This window comes from Chiloscyllium plagiosum, chromosome 4, assembly GCF_004010195.1.
Source record: "Chiloscyllium plagiosum isolate BGI_BamShark_2017 chromosome 4, ASM401019v2, whole genome shotgun sequence".
In the NCBI taxonomy this organism is placed as follows: Eukaryota; Metazoa; Chordata; class Chondrichthyes; order Orectolobiformes; family Hemiscylliidae; genus Chiloscyllium; species Chiloscyllium plagiosum.
Window position 1 is genome coordinate 87,994,637 of NC_057713.1, and position 14,641 is coordinate 88,009,277.

The window sequence follows — 14,641 nt, forward strand, 5'->3', positions numbered from 1 at the left end:
AGCAAAGAGGAATACACAAGAACATGAAAAGGACAAAACAGGCTAAGAGGGGTGTGGTGATATACAAGAGCTGCTACAAACAGAGTGCTCACATTTGGTGAAAAAGAGGAGACTGTGTTAATGGAGCTAAACTCCAACAATTTCATTTTATTTGTTTTCTTTGAAAAGGGCACTCATTAGAAAGAATGGAAGGTGGGATGGGATATCAGTGATTTATGACAGCAGAGAAAGGTACTCAATACCTGCAGCTTTAGCTGACTTTTCACAAGAGGATTGGGTATGTTTAACTATTCTACTCCGGCATCGGCGATATCCCAGATACTTGAATCCAGAGGAGGAGTTGGGGGTGTTACATACGTAGAAACTTTTAAACACCAGATTTCACAATCTCTCTCAATATAAGAATGATCCTACCTGTCAATAAGCTGCCAGGCATATGACAAGTCGCCTATAATCTGCATGCTAATGAGGACCTCTTCTTTAATGTTTATGGTGCGAATCATCTGATGGAGAAATTTACGAGTGTCGGCCAGGAACTGGCAGATCTGCAAATTCGATTCAAGTTGGTGGAACTCTTGGACCTGTTTTAAGAAGTTACAAAATTCTCAGCCTAAGCATTGTAGAGTGACAGATATCTTCAAATTAATTCTTTAACCCTCTAGAATACCAGTATCTCTTCTATGGGTCTGGTAATTAAGAATATTGACAGCATCTATTTATAAATTTGTAGCAACAGGCCCAATGTGCAAGGGTTTAAACTTTGAGTTATACTTTAACAACTGAAATAAATCACATTCATTGTAGCAATGTAACGGACTTTGTCATTACCACCTGACTTTGTCATTACCACCTGACTGAAAATATCTTTCATCTCCTTCACTTCTTCCGTTCTCTTACCTCAAATGTTTAAAGGAGTTAGGTCAACATGTATACTGCGCATGGGTTTACCATCTCCCCATTCGATTATGTTAGTGATCCCAGTTTTGTTACAGATGATTTTGGAGTAAAAGACAGAGAATTTATGGAAAACAACATGAAAGGATGCTCATGGTTGGACCCCAGACACTCCTCTCCTACTAAGAAGAGCAACCAAAAGGGATTTTAGAACAATTTTGACGATCAATCTCACGAATTTTCTTGGATAGATCAATACTGGTTACTTTCATAAAGCAGCTCAACTATGAAGACCCATGTTTCGAAGTGTGCCAATGTTATTAAATACATAATTATACAAGAAGCCAATTTAGGGTGTAATAATCAGATCCTTTCATGATCTGAACTTAATATGCTGGCTTGAACTTTCATGTAGCTGGATACACTGGCACCCAAAATTGTTGCGGAGTCTTGGGAAAAATTTGCATATCAATAGTTCAGAGAGATAACTGCTCATCTAGCATTCCAAAACCTGACTTGGGCACTAACTTAGGAGAAGGTCTAAAGTTGCAGGAGTTCTTTGGAAAGGTAGGAGACCCTTTTGGAGAAGTAACATACCATTCTGGATATGATGCTGGGATAACTTAGGAAGAAGAAAGGTGCACAAAAAGTGCAGACACTAATTACAATTGTTACACTCATTGGAGCTGTCAAAAAAAGCTGCAAAGAAACAAAACTGCCTGCACTCTTAAATGATATTTGCTATTTAACCCGGAGAACTATTATTACAAAATTAGTGCTGGACTACAGATTTCACAACCTTACATTATGACAGTGGAGTGCCTGTAAGTTCGTCGTTTGATTGCTAGCTCCACATGGTTAGAAACTCTATGAAGAAGTGGACCATTAATTCAAAAGCTTATTATTTTTTATAAGGTAACTACGATGTGAAGATGCCAGTGTTGGACTGGGGTGGACAAGGTCATCAGAAGTCAGACGACACCAGGTTATAGTCCAACAGCTTCATTTGAAATCACAAGCCCTTTCGTCAGGTGAAGACGAGAACCTGGTGTCACCGAACCTCTGACTCTGCCCTCCCCAGTCCAACGCCTCCACATCATGGCTACCAACGACACCACAAACTGCTGGTTCAAAGTAGAGAGGAGAGGATGATCAAGATGATGGCGCATATCGACATAGATATCAAGTTTCAGCAGAGATGTAAGAAAACAGAAGATCACGAAAGGGCTACAGAACACGAACCCATTCAATTCAAGATACAACACAGACTACACGGAGGCTCTGCCACCACATCTTTCTCGATCATTTCATAAACCAGCTGTACAGACGACACCGCAAACTTGAAACAGAGATAGAGTGGATATTCTCAGCCTGCGCTCAGGATACAGTGGACCAGCTACGAGATACTGCTAAGCAGACGAGGCAGCAGAACTAAGCCATTTACAAGCACACCAAGAACAGGAAACTGGAGAAATTTGGCATCACCACCAGCAGTAACCAAGCCCCCCCAGTGCCACCACAGAAATCCATCATCTTGTTTGACCACACCCTTCAACCAGATGAAATTGAAGTTCTTAGCCAAAGCTCAATTTCAATCCCACTATCAAAATGGACCCTACTGATCTCCCAGCAGGCACAAGAAGAATTCATCAGGTGAATGCGGCTTCAGGAATTCTTCAACAAATCCCAAGATGCCAGCAGCGAGCTCAATGACATAACAAACAAATTGGAACAGTCGTCAGAGAGATCTGCAGTGCAACGACCAAACAAGAGTGTGTCGAATTGGACACCTTTCAGAAGGCTGCTGCCCCAGGCTCAACATATGCTCAAGCCATCAGGAGATACGTTAATGCCAGATTCATCAGCCATGCTCACATAATCGCACAGAATGTCACCCAAGCACAATGCAATGCCATCCATGCTCTCACAACCAATCGCAATCAAACCTACAAAAGGAGGAGCCATCATCATGTAGATTAGAACAGACTAATGCAAAGAGGGGTACTGCCAACTGAACAACCAGGAGCATTATCGACAACTACCTGCCAATTCAACCAAAGAATGCACCTGTCAATCAAGACCTTTGATCAAAACCTCAGACTCTCCCCCACACTCTCATCCCATGTTCTTCTCACATAGGAGATTTCTACTCCTTTGCAAAGATACACAAAGCAAACACACTGGGCCAGCCAATCATATCAGGCAATGTGGACCTTGTGTGATAACCCCTCTGGCTATGTCAAAGGGATCGTGAAACTCTTTGCACAAAGAAAGCCCAGCTTCTGTCGCAACACTACAGACTTCTTACAAAAACTCAACACCCACGGACCAATCGAACCAAGAACATTCCTCATCACAATGGATGTTTCGGCACACTACACCAACATCCCGTGATGGCTGCATTGCTGCAATAGCATCAGTACTCAACACCAACACTGCCAATTTCCAGATGCCATCCTACAACTCATCCACTTCATCCTCGATCACAACGCCTTTACCTTCGACAACCAGTTCTTCATCTAACAGCCATGAGGACCACACTTGCATCCCAATATGCCAACATATTCATACATAAGTTCAAGCAAGATTTCTTTGCTGCACAGAACCTATGATACTTCACTCAATGAAGAGGCAACACTCTAAAAGCTTGTGATTTCAAATAAACCTGTTGGACTATAACCTAGTGTCCTATGACCTTACTTTTATGAGATGAATGGAATTTTAATATAGTGAATGAGCTTTTATCAATTTTAAGTATTTTCTTTAGTGAATTGATCAATAAAATTTAACATTACATAATCTCAACATGGGTCCCAGGTCTGCCTGTGGAGGTGGCTGAGTGAATTGGCACGGTAACGTGCAAGGGTGAAGGGTGGGTTACAAAGATCAGCATGGAGGGAGTAGATTGAACATAGGTAAAAAGGGTACAAGGGGTTGTGATTCCCTTTTTTCTCAAATCTAGGGTAAAGTACACCAGGCTGCCTCCATTCCCGCAAGCTTTTTTAATTATATGGGTTGTGCCACCATATATCCTAATTTCAGTGTATCCCAACTTCTAGAAACAAAAATCAACCAGCTGGGTCATTTTCTCTACCCGGGTCAGGTTTCCAGAGCCAGAAACTGTCCCAACTCAGTGCTTCCAGCTGAAAATCTAAAATTACATATCTTCTGAATGTCCCCTCCCTTTTATTTCTCCAATCTTTTTAACTGCAGACTGAAAGGAATAATTGGGACAATAACTATTACGCTGTTCTAACATGGCAACAGATATAACTAAATACCATTAAGTCAACTTTCTACAGTACCCTCCAACCCCAGCAAACAGAAAGGCAGTCCCTCGTGCTTTTTTTTTAAAAAAAGAATTCCTACAATGTGGAAAGAGGCGATTTGGCCCAAAAAGTCCACACTGACCATCCGAAAACTATCCCAACCAGACCCATTCCCCTACATTTCCCCTAACGAATGCACCTAGCCTAGACATCTCTGAACACAGTGGGTAATTTAGTTTGGCCAATTCACCTAACCTGCACATCTTTGGACTAAGGGAGGAAACCGAAGCATCTGGAGGAAACCAATGCAGACACAGGGAGAACATGCAAACTCCACACAGACAGTCGCCCAAGGCTGGAATCAAACTGGAGTCCGTGGCACTGTAAGGCAGCAGTGCTAACTACTGAACCACCGTTCAATGATTCAACATCAGGTAACTGAATAAAACTGCTAAGTGTTTCTTGCAGCGTGGCATTTGAGAAAGCAACTTTCACCATCCTCTCAATGAAAAAGGAGACATTCCGGCTCAATATACCCAAGACCGTATGACAGAGCCTCACTGTTTCACCTTGAACTTGACATTGCACAAACTGAGTTCATATATTTTAAGTAGATCAGTAGGAGGCTGGAAGAACACAGCAAGTCAGGCAGCATCAGGAGGTGGAGAAGTCAATGGTTCAAGTGTAACCCTTCTTCAGGACTGGGGGTATGTCTGGGGGAGCAACAGATAAAGGGGGTGGCGGGGACAGGGTAGTGAAATGAGGATAGGTGAACACAGGTGGAGGGTACAACCTGGTTAGTCAGTGGGAGAAATGAGACAGAAAAAATAATTGGGAATTTTAATACAAATTTCCTGTGCTTCACTCATTAGCAAATAAATCCTTTATCCAAGCATCTTCAGCTGGTGATTCTTCTCGTTTGAAGAAAGGAGTAAAATAATTAACTATTTTAAAGCACAGGTTAACAATATTGAATTTCAATTTCTTCATATTTAAACAAAATAAAAAATTGACTAACCCAGAAATGATCTCAAGGGAGATGGATCAATGTGGGAAAATAACAGAGTGGTAGATGATCAGCCATGATTCAAAATGACAGAGCAGGCTCGTAGGACTGACTGGCCTAATCCTGCTCCAATGATAACTATTTTATTAAAAATATCTTTATGGAACAACATACCAAAAGGTTCTCTTGTTGCTCAAGTGGTACTTGTGTATTTTAAGACATCTCACTAAATATTTTCATTTCAGCTTGCAGATGATGTTAGTCTGTTCAAAGCTTTCTCACCTCTTCCAAAGCCTGGATTAACTGAACAGTCTTCCTCCCGGCTGCTGTTGAGTCTTCATAATTCAAGGAAGAAATTTGCTTTGAAATCTCCCTAAACCAGGCTTGTAAATTTTCTAAGAGCAAAAAAAGGAGAGAGGAGTGTTTGAGAAGATATAGATTCTGTTGCATTGCTATAAAATACATTTAAAAAAATTATACATTTGCCCCTCTCTGGTCTCCACACATCACAGCCTTCCAGCAGGCGAGAGGTACAAGACCAGCCGATTCATTAGTGTTACTTGAAGTACTAAAGGAGCAGCAAAATTACAGTATGCATGTTGTAGGTGTACAACTTACAAATGTAAAGACAATGTATTCTCAGCAATCAATTATACAGATATTTCTTTCATAAAGTGGACCAGTAGATTAGAGTCAAGAAGGAAATGAAGACCTCTTAGAACAATTCAAAAAGCACCAAGATTCAGATCACTTTGGGTTTGAGCAATTTTAGACAGAAAAAATAATTGGGAAAAACGAACACACACACATTTTATCTCCCTGTCACCCAACACCTTTTGCCTTTTATGGATACCTCTCTAGTTCTTCAACATCCATTCGAATTCTTTGTCTAAAATTGTCTTCTAACTTGGTCAATTTTTCTTTTTCTTGCCAAACATTCAACTTCTTCAATTACTTTTGCATTCGAAGAAACTCAGATCCTTCTGAAATTTGAATTTTGTGTCTAAAGCCAAAACAGAATCTAACTCTTTTCAGTCAGATCACAAGAACAATGTTGCTGTCTGACACAGGTTCACGAAGCATGGTCTCATCTCTATCGTTTCCTGCCACAAAAGTTACAAATATTACAGTGTAGAACTGCTTAGCCCCCTCAGCCTTCTATTCTCTGATCTACAGTTTTTTTAAACAACCCATTTTTATGATAACTAGGCATTAGTTCTCTATTTCCCAAAACCTTACTTTTTCATAGTCAATTTTAGCAACCTGCATGAAATTTTTGCCCTACAAACTAGACCCCTATTTTGATACGATTGCCAAAGTAAAGTGGTGCAAGGGAGACAAAATAATGATAAAAATTAAAAAGAGCAAAATGGAAAAAAGTAAATGAGTGACAAGGGAAAATAAGAAAAAGAATATTATTATTAACTCTGTTTAACCAAGATCTGAAATTACTTGATTAAAAAAAAGCCTGTCATCACAGGGAGGAACAGAACTATTTTCTACACATTTGGCAAACAAATCGAACATTTCAATGAAGGCCAAACCAAAAATCAGCCACAAAACCAGAAACTAACAGAACGTTGTACAAAGAAGACTATATCTCACCAGAGCACAGAGCAGTCGGAACACTAATCACATACCATTTTTTTCCACTCTGGTGAGAGGCTTTACTCCAGAGAACACCTCAGCAAGTTCAGTCATTCTCTCGGAGCCCTCTTTCTGATAACTTTCCCATTTGGCTTGCTTTTCTGACAGCATTTGCTTAAACATCTAAGTGATAAATGAAATACACATTACTCAATTAATGGCATAAAGCAAAGGAAGCCGGAGCAACCCTTCAGAAATAAAACCCACTCGGCTGGCTGCTTGTCCTCTGGTACACTGGGGAAGCAATACTCAGATCCATCTTCACTGATCCCTGCCATATAGGAGATACTGGAATCTCCCTGCTTTAGAAAAAGGCAAAAGGAAAAACGGAAGAGGAGGGAAGCTTGTTGCAAGCCTGCTGCTCAATTAAAGAAATCACCCACCCTGTTCTCCAACATTGACGTTTGCTATGTATCTTATTTGAGGTGGTGGCAAGGGAAGGTAGCAGGGTTAGCAAAACAACAGACAAACTTGTTTACCATCAATTAAGGGGGAACTTCTGGAATTTACCACCAGGACAGGAGTTATTAAGTAAGTGGAAAAGTGCACACTAATCACAAAGAATCATTACGGATTTGGGACAAGTAGATCATATCTGATTTATCTAATTATAGGTTTTCAATTTTTTCAAAACAGTTGGCAGTTTGCAATACCATCCCTGACATCTTTCAACCATATAGTAGCACTCGATCTACGCTGCCTGAGACCAGAGATTTCACATTAATTTGCAAAAACATTAATTACCTCAATGATTAAGTTTTTCTATCTGCTTAGCCAAGTATTCCTTTGCTGACAGGTTTAAACCTGTATCTCTCCTTTTCTACTGCCACATCCTTTAAGCCACCACCCAAGCTTGCAGCCTTCCCTATCTTCTCTACCCCCAATCCCTTTGTAACCACACATCTCTCCCATTTTGCAGCCACCTCCTCTGAAGCCTCTTTCTGCACTGTCCCCATGCAGACCAGCCCTGATCCCCACCAAAACTGCAGTCAGATTACATGACACACTGTTCCCAGCTTTGGCACACCACCACCCCAAACCTTCTCCCTACAACATCCAGCCTTGGCATCTCCACCCCCTCAGACTCCACACCCCTGACTCACTCATTCTCCTTCTTACTAATAGGCTCCATCTATGGGTCTAAGGCTCACAGGCAGTTTATCAACACTAAATATGGGAGAGAAACAGTCTATATGTGGAGGAACAACTCCTCAGAGATACTTTCCATTCTATTTATGGGAGCAAAGTTTTTCTAATTGGTCACTCCCATGACTGAACTTTTCTGGGTGTTTTGGGGTGAATTTGCTTGTTGCTCCTGTAAACTCTAAGGCATGCTCTCCAGGGTTTTAAACTGAAATGTCAGCTTTTCATTCCCTTTCTTGGGGGGAGGGAGTAATAAAAAGCTCGGTATCCCAAGTTTTCAGATGACACTAAGTTTAAAGGCAGGACAGAAGTTATTTAGATGGAAGCAAGAAGGTTCAAGTTGCAAGAACAAATTAAAAGAAATGGGCAAAACCAAGAGAAATGGAGTTCAATGTAGAAAAAGGTGGAAGATCAGTTATGTTGGATGCAAGACAGACATCAGCATGTCTTCTTAATGTTGAAAAACAATGATTTGTGGAGAACGAAAGAGATATTAGAATTCAGATTCACAGATCACTAAAAGGCAAATGCACAGTACAAAAAGTGATCAAAAAAGCTAACTGAATGATTGTTTTCCAACCCCCTAAGTGAAAGGCAAAGAAAGTGAGAACGTGATGCTTCAGTTGCACAAAGCCAATGTGAGACCACATCTGAAGGACTGCATTCTCTTAAACACAGTAACTTTTGGGGAGATAAAATACAGATTTACTAACATTATCCTGAAACTTAAAATATTAAATTATGAGGACTGGTAGAATCAATTTAGAAGACTGAGGAACAACTATTGTCTTTAAAGTGCTAAAGAAATTCAATATGGTGAATTCAGAGAATCCATTCCCTCTGGTGAACAGAATTAAAAACAATTGGGCACAATTTAAATATTAGAGTCTGACCATTTAAGAGTGAAAATAGGAAGCATTTTCTCCCCACAAAGAGACTGAGAACTTGTTTTCTGAAAATATTGCTGATGCTTGAACAATGGACATTTTCAAGACGGATCAGCGAATACAATCATACAATCTGTACAGTGAGGAAGCTAGCCAATCAAATCCACACCACCCCTCTGAAGAGCACCCCACCCAGACCAAAGCCCCCCATCCCTATCCCCATAACCCTCTGTTTCCCATGTCTAATCCACCTCGCCTGCACATCCCTGGACACTATGGGCAATTTAGCATGGCCAATCCATCTAACAAGATCAAGAAAGGTTTGTTAGGTAAAGTTATCAAACAATATGGAGAAATGTAGCTAAATGGGATTAAAATACACAATAGCCATGATTTATTTGAATGAGGAAACAGGTTCAAATGGCCTACTTCTGTTTTTATTTGGTCCTGCAAGGGACCAATGAAACTAGAGAGAAAGCACAAAATAGAAGGAATGAGTCAAAGGCAAAATTACCTGTTAAGGTTGGATAACAGCAATTAATGGATAAACAATATTCTAAATTATACAGCACATGAGAAGGCAGAGAAGATTGCTGGAAGAGGAAGCAGAATAAATGCTCTATGAGATGAAAGAAAATAATTTACAAATCACTTTCTCTCATGTCTCAGGAGCATTTCTAAATGTTTACAAAGACAGCAACTTTTTGAAGTTCAATAACTATTGCCATGTTGGTAACTGTGACAGCTAATTCTCTGACAATCCCATGAACAGCTTGATATAAATGGCCCATGTTACCCATTTAGGAGGTTGACTAGAACCCCCATAAGGACTCCTACTCTTCCTCATTCATCATTTAGTATCCAGCTGTACCATGACAATAAACTAAGGACCTATCAGTTTGATATGTTACCTACTGAATGTCAGCTCCAACAATAAAGCATTCTTACAGTACTATACTGCGCTGTTAGCTTAGATCATGTACTCAAATTCTGAAGTGGAATTTACAGAATCTTCCAATTTGATGTTCGAATTTTTATCAATTAATTGAGTCCCAATTAGTCTTAAAATTGAAATAAAAAATTTCAAAGGTGTAAGCATGTGAATCACACCTCATAGAATATAAAACGTTACCAACTACAGAACATGGGAAGCAGCAGAGAAGTTAAGCAACAGTAAAAGCACTGTTCACATGACAACAAAGGGAACGGCAAGACAAGAATATCCAGGAGACAGAAATGCTGAGAATTTTCCCTTAAGGAGCATAAAAAGCATTCAAATTTAGTTGCATGCTGACACAGTACATCTTGGATATAGTAAAAGCAACAGCAGGAGTTTATAAATATCAGTTAAGATGAATTTTGATGAAACAATTTCTTGCTAACTGCTCTGTCACTGAAATTTCACAAGATGCGTAGGCAGTAAAAAGGGTTTAACACTGAACTGCCACATGGCCTCAGTTTACAGTCAAATGCTGCTCTATTTAAAGCCAACACCCTAAACACAACTGGTCAATATTTTTCAGATGGTCAATGCTGGTCGGAATGTAGGAACAGAAATGTGCCAATCAGGAAACTCACTGGGATAATCGATTGTGTATACTTAAGGAGATGTTTGCTGGCTGGGTAGTTCAAATGATTAGAACATCTAATAACGCCAAGGTAACTACTGCCTACCTGGTAGTGCCTAGTGTGACAGTTCTGAAAAATATTGTGTAACACTTCATGTGAATTTGCTTTTGTCCCTTTAAGGATTGGTTCATTAACTGTACTCAAAAGTGTATAAAAGGGCACTTATTGACAAAGGCAGTGGGTTGCAGTGGTAAGGGTTTAGCCTTGAAACATTCTGCTTTGTGAATAAAACTAATACTTCCTCCTCACTTGGTGGCTCTCATTTGTTAAATAATTCTCTCTTGCTTTATACTCTCCCACAAGAAGAAACAAACTCTGTCTATGTTTTCAAATCCTTTCACTTGCATGTTAGATTAGATTAGATTACCTACAGTGTGGAAATGTTCTCCAGTGTCATTATTTATAGAAATGAAAACCAAGAATAAAAGAAGCATACCTCCTTCAAAACAAACTCAAACTGAGCACTGTCCAGCAAAAGCTGAAAAAGTGTTTTGGGATTGTATTTCGAGTCGCTAAAAACCTGGTCCTTAATCTGACGCAAGCGCTTGTTGTTTGGATCATACACTGGAAAAAAACAACAAACAAAATCTTAAATAAAATAAAGTCTAACCATCTACCTTTGATAATCAATGACATTTGAATCACCCACCATCATCTGGAACCATTGACCAGACACCAAAATACCTAAAAATACACTGGCTACAAGGGAAGGTCAAAAACTGGGAATTCTGTAGCAAGTAGCTCTTATCCTGTCTTCCCAAAGTCTGTCCATCAGCTGCAAGATACAGGTCAGGAGTGTGATAAAACACTGCCCACTTGCCTGGGTGAGTGAAGCTCCAAAATTAACATTCAAGAAGCTGAAAAATCTGTCAAAACAAACCAACTTGCTTGATTGGCAACCTCATCCACCAGCTTCATTCTCTGTAGCACCAAATCTGAAGACCACTTTTATTGCACATTGTACACTTTTCATGTACTTGATTATATGTGACAATAAAATCTAATTCTAGTTCTAAACCTTCACCAGTCCCCTCTCTCCAATGCTCCTCTGGGACAATGGCAACTTTACTTTTATATATGAACAGTTGTTAATTTCATCATAATATCCAAACTGCATCAACAAAGGTTTCATTACATGCAATACTTCCTCTTTTTTTGGAGAGAGAAGGTAATTTAGGGGTATCAGAATTTACATATTATACAACATTTTAATCAGACAATGTCTACTGCATTTATAATCTTCTCTAAGTGGCCAATTCTTTCTTGTGACATTTCTCTCATTTTTCTGAACAATTTTTACACTTAGAAATAAATCTGGTACACAATAAACAATGCACTGCTCAATGTTCCCTAAACATTCTTGGATCTCAACAACTGCTGGTTTTAAACATGTTTTGTCACACTTACCCATTTCTGCAGTGTGAAGCATCAGCCATCGAATTGTCACATTACAGTCACGCAGGCAGTTTAATAGTTTAGGGATGTGATCCAGTACAAATTCTTCCCTCAAGAAGCCTTCTTTCAGAAACTGCTGCACCTGCCGTCGTAGCTTCTCAACACTCGCTCCATATCGACTTGACTGCAGAGGAAAATAGCCTTTGTCAATGTATACATCACACAACTTCCATTATGAAACAGCAGTGGCGACAAAGTGATTCTTTGAGGAGGTGGCAAAATGCTTGCCAATAAATTAGTCTATTTCATCCTGCCTCATTTTCTTCTCCAATTGATACAACTATAAAAAGAGTTGCTAATTCATTAGAGATTAATTAACAACCCCCCCTCGCCAGAGTATTTTGCACAAAGAAAGAATAGAATTCAAAATACCCATGTCTGAATTACCACTAAACAATTTCAGAGACCATACCTGCTCTTTGATGTTCAGTTGCTCCAATGTATAGTTCAGGGCTGTTTTTGCAGCTTTATACGGTTCCCAGGCCTCAATCAGATTGACTGTGATCCCCATGTAAATGCTGATCACCTGTCATGCAGAAAAGAAATTCTAAATGCACAATGCTTGTTTAAACATTTCACTTTTGTGACCACCTCATATTGTGTATCACATTGTCAACATTACAAAAGTGACTGCCCTTAAAAAGTAACTTATTGGCTGCAAGATGCTTTAGGACTTACTAAAAGGTGTGAAAAACACAATACAAGTATAATAAAACAAGGTACACCTGCTACATTGCTGTTCAATGTTTGGAAGAGCTGATGCAATGGCAAGTTCAAAGAGATCCAGTGAAAATTCAAACACCATAAACCGAAGTCTGACAATTAAAAATAACTTTTGAAACAGACTTGGGTTAGTTCATGATTTCAGTCAATTGTTCTATTAAAACATTTTAATCAATTATTTTTTAATTGAGCAATCTGAAAAATACAGTAAGTAGTTCATAAATCAGCTTTTGTGAATTGCTCCTTTTGTGAAAAAAATCTATTAACCTATTCTAGCCTTTAGGTACAGCTTTAGAAATTCACCGAGGCTTTCACCTACCCAGTTGTCTGGAAAGTATTTATCCACTATCTCCCTCATCTTGGCTTGTTGTGTATGAAGAATGGATGGTTCAAAATAGAGGATAACATAAAGCATGGCAGCCTGTGTAGCAAGGGCTGTGCTACGATGTTCTGGCAGTGGATACGCTGAGACCTGATATAAAGAAAACCACAACATCAAAAAAGATGTGAAAGGTCAATCTTTAGTTCTAACATCATTCAATGATTCCACGTACCAGTTATCATTAACACAGATTTTACAGGATGGCTATATTTTAAAATCAATATTTTCAATGCTCAGGTTAGGTTTCACCTTCAAGTTAAGGTGAAACAGAATGTTAATGATTCAGTGGATTGTAAAGTCACACTGAAAACCTCAGCCCGCACAAAGAGGAAGAAACTCAAACAGAAACCTCTTGCAATACCAACCGAAAGTCTCCATATCTTTCCAAAGTAACTCACAGGAAAGAGGCAGCTACTTTCAAAGACACAGGAAAAATGAATTACTCCGATATGGAGAGACAATGCTGCTAATGCTGTGAAACATAGAAAATAGTGCAGAGTAGGCCATTTGGCCCTTCAAGCCTACATCACCATTCAATGTGATCATAGCTGATCATGCAATCTCAGCTTCCCATTCCCACCCTCTCCCCATACCCATTGATCCCTTTAGCTGCAAGGGCCACATTCAGCTCCCTCTCGAATATATCTACCAAACTGCCCCAACAGCTTCCTTTGGGAGAGGATTCCACATGCTCACAAATCTGAGTGAAGAAATTCTTCCTCATTATTCTGAGACTGTGACTCCCTGTTCTGGACTTCTCCAACACTGGGAACATTCCTTCCTCACCTCGCCTGTCCAGTCCCCTTAGGATTTTGTGTATCTATGAGAGCCCCCCTCATTTTTCTTGTCAGCGAATACAAGCCCAGTCAATCTAGTCTTCCCTCATATGTCAGTCCTGCCATCCCGGAAATCAGTCTGGTGAACCTTCATTGGATTCTCTCAATAGCAAGAATGTCCTTCCACAGACTAGGAGACCAAAACTGCACAAAATACGCAAGATGTGTCCCCAACGCCCTGTATAACTGCAGCAAGACGTCCTTACTCTGACACTCAAATCATCTCGTTATGAAGGACAGCATGCCAGTAGCTTTCCTCACTGCCTGATGCACCTGCATGCCTACCTTCTGTGACTGTTCCACCATGACACCCAGGTCTCACTGCACCTCACCTTTTCCTAAACTGCTTCCATTCAGATAATAACCTGCTTTCCTGTTTTGGCAACCAAAGTTGCCAAAACAGGAGAACAGAGTCAGAGATGTACAGCACGGAAACAGACCATAGGTCCAACTCTTCCATGCAGACCAGATATCCTAAACTAATCCTGTTGCCAGCAATAAGCCCTTTCTATTCCAGATGCCTTTTAAGTTGTACCAGCCTCCACCACTTCCTCTGACAGCTCATTCCATACACGTACCACCTTCTGCCCCTAAAGTTGCCCCTTAGGTCTCTTTTACATCTTTCCCCTCTCCCTTAAACCTATGCCCTTTAGTTCTGGACTCCCCCACCTCAGGGAAAAGACCTTATCCATTTATCCTACCCATGCCCCTCATGATTTTATAAACCTCTATAAGGTCACCCTTCAGCCTCCGACACTCCAGAGAAAACA

At 40.0% G+C, this 14,641-nt stretch overlaps 1 protein-coding gene across 1 annotated transcript in view; it reads right to left on the reverse strand.

Moving 5' to 3' along the window:
- Window positions 1-14,641, reverse strand: part of washc5 (WASH complex subunit 5) — a 62,583-nt gene that overhangs the window by 32,066 nt on the left and 15,876 nt on the right. Inside the window, exons 6-12 of the mRNA XM_043688548.1 lie at window positions 12,973-13,125; window positions 12,343-12,456; window positions 11,883-12,054; window positions 10,912-11,039; window positions 6,810-6,939; window positions 5,452-5,564; window positions 415-581 (exon numbers count right to left, since the gene is read on the reverse strand). Coding sequence (XP_043544483.1) covers window positions 415-581; window positions 5,452-5,564; window positions 6,810-6,939; window positions 10,912-11,039; window positions 11,883-12,054; window positions 12,343-12,456; window positions 12,973-13,125 — 977 coding nt within the window. The remainder of the gene's footprint in view (window positions 1-414; window positions 582-5,451; window positions 5,565-6,809; window positions 6,940-10,911; window positions 11,040-11,882; window positions 12,055-12,342; window positions 12,457-12,972; window positions 13,126-14,641) is intronic.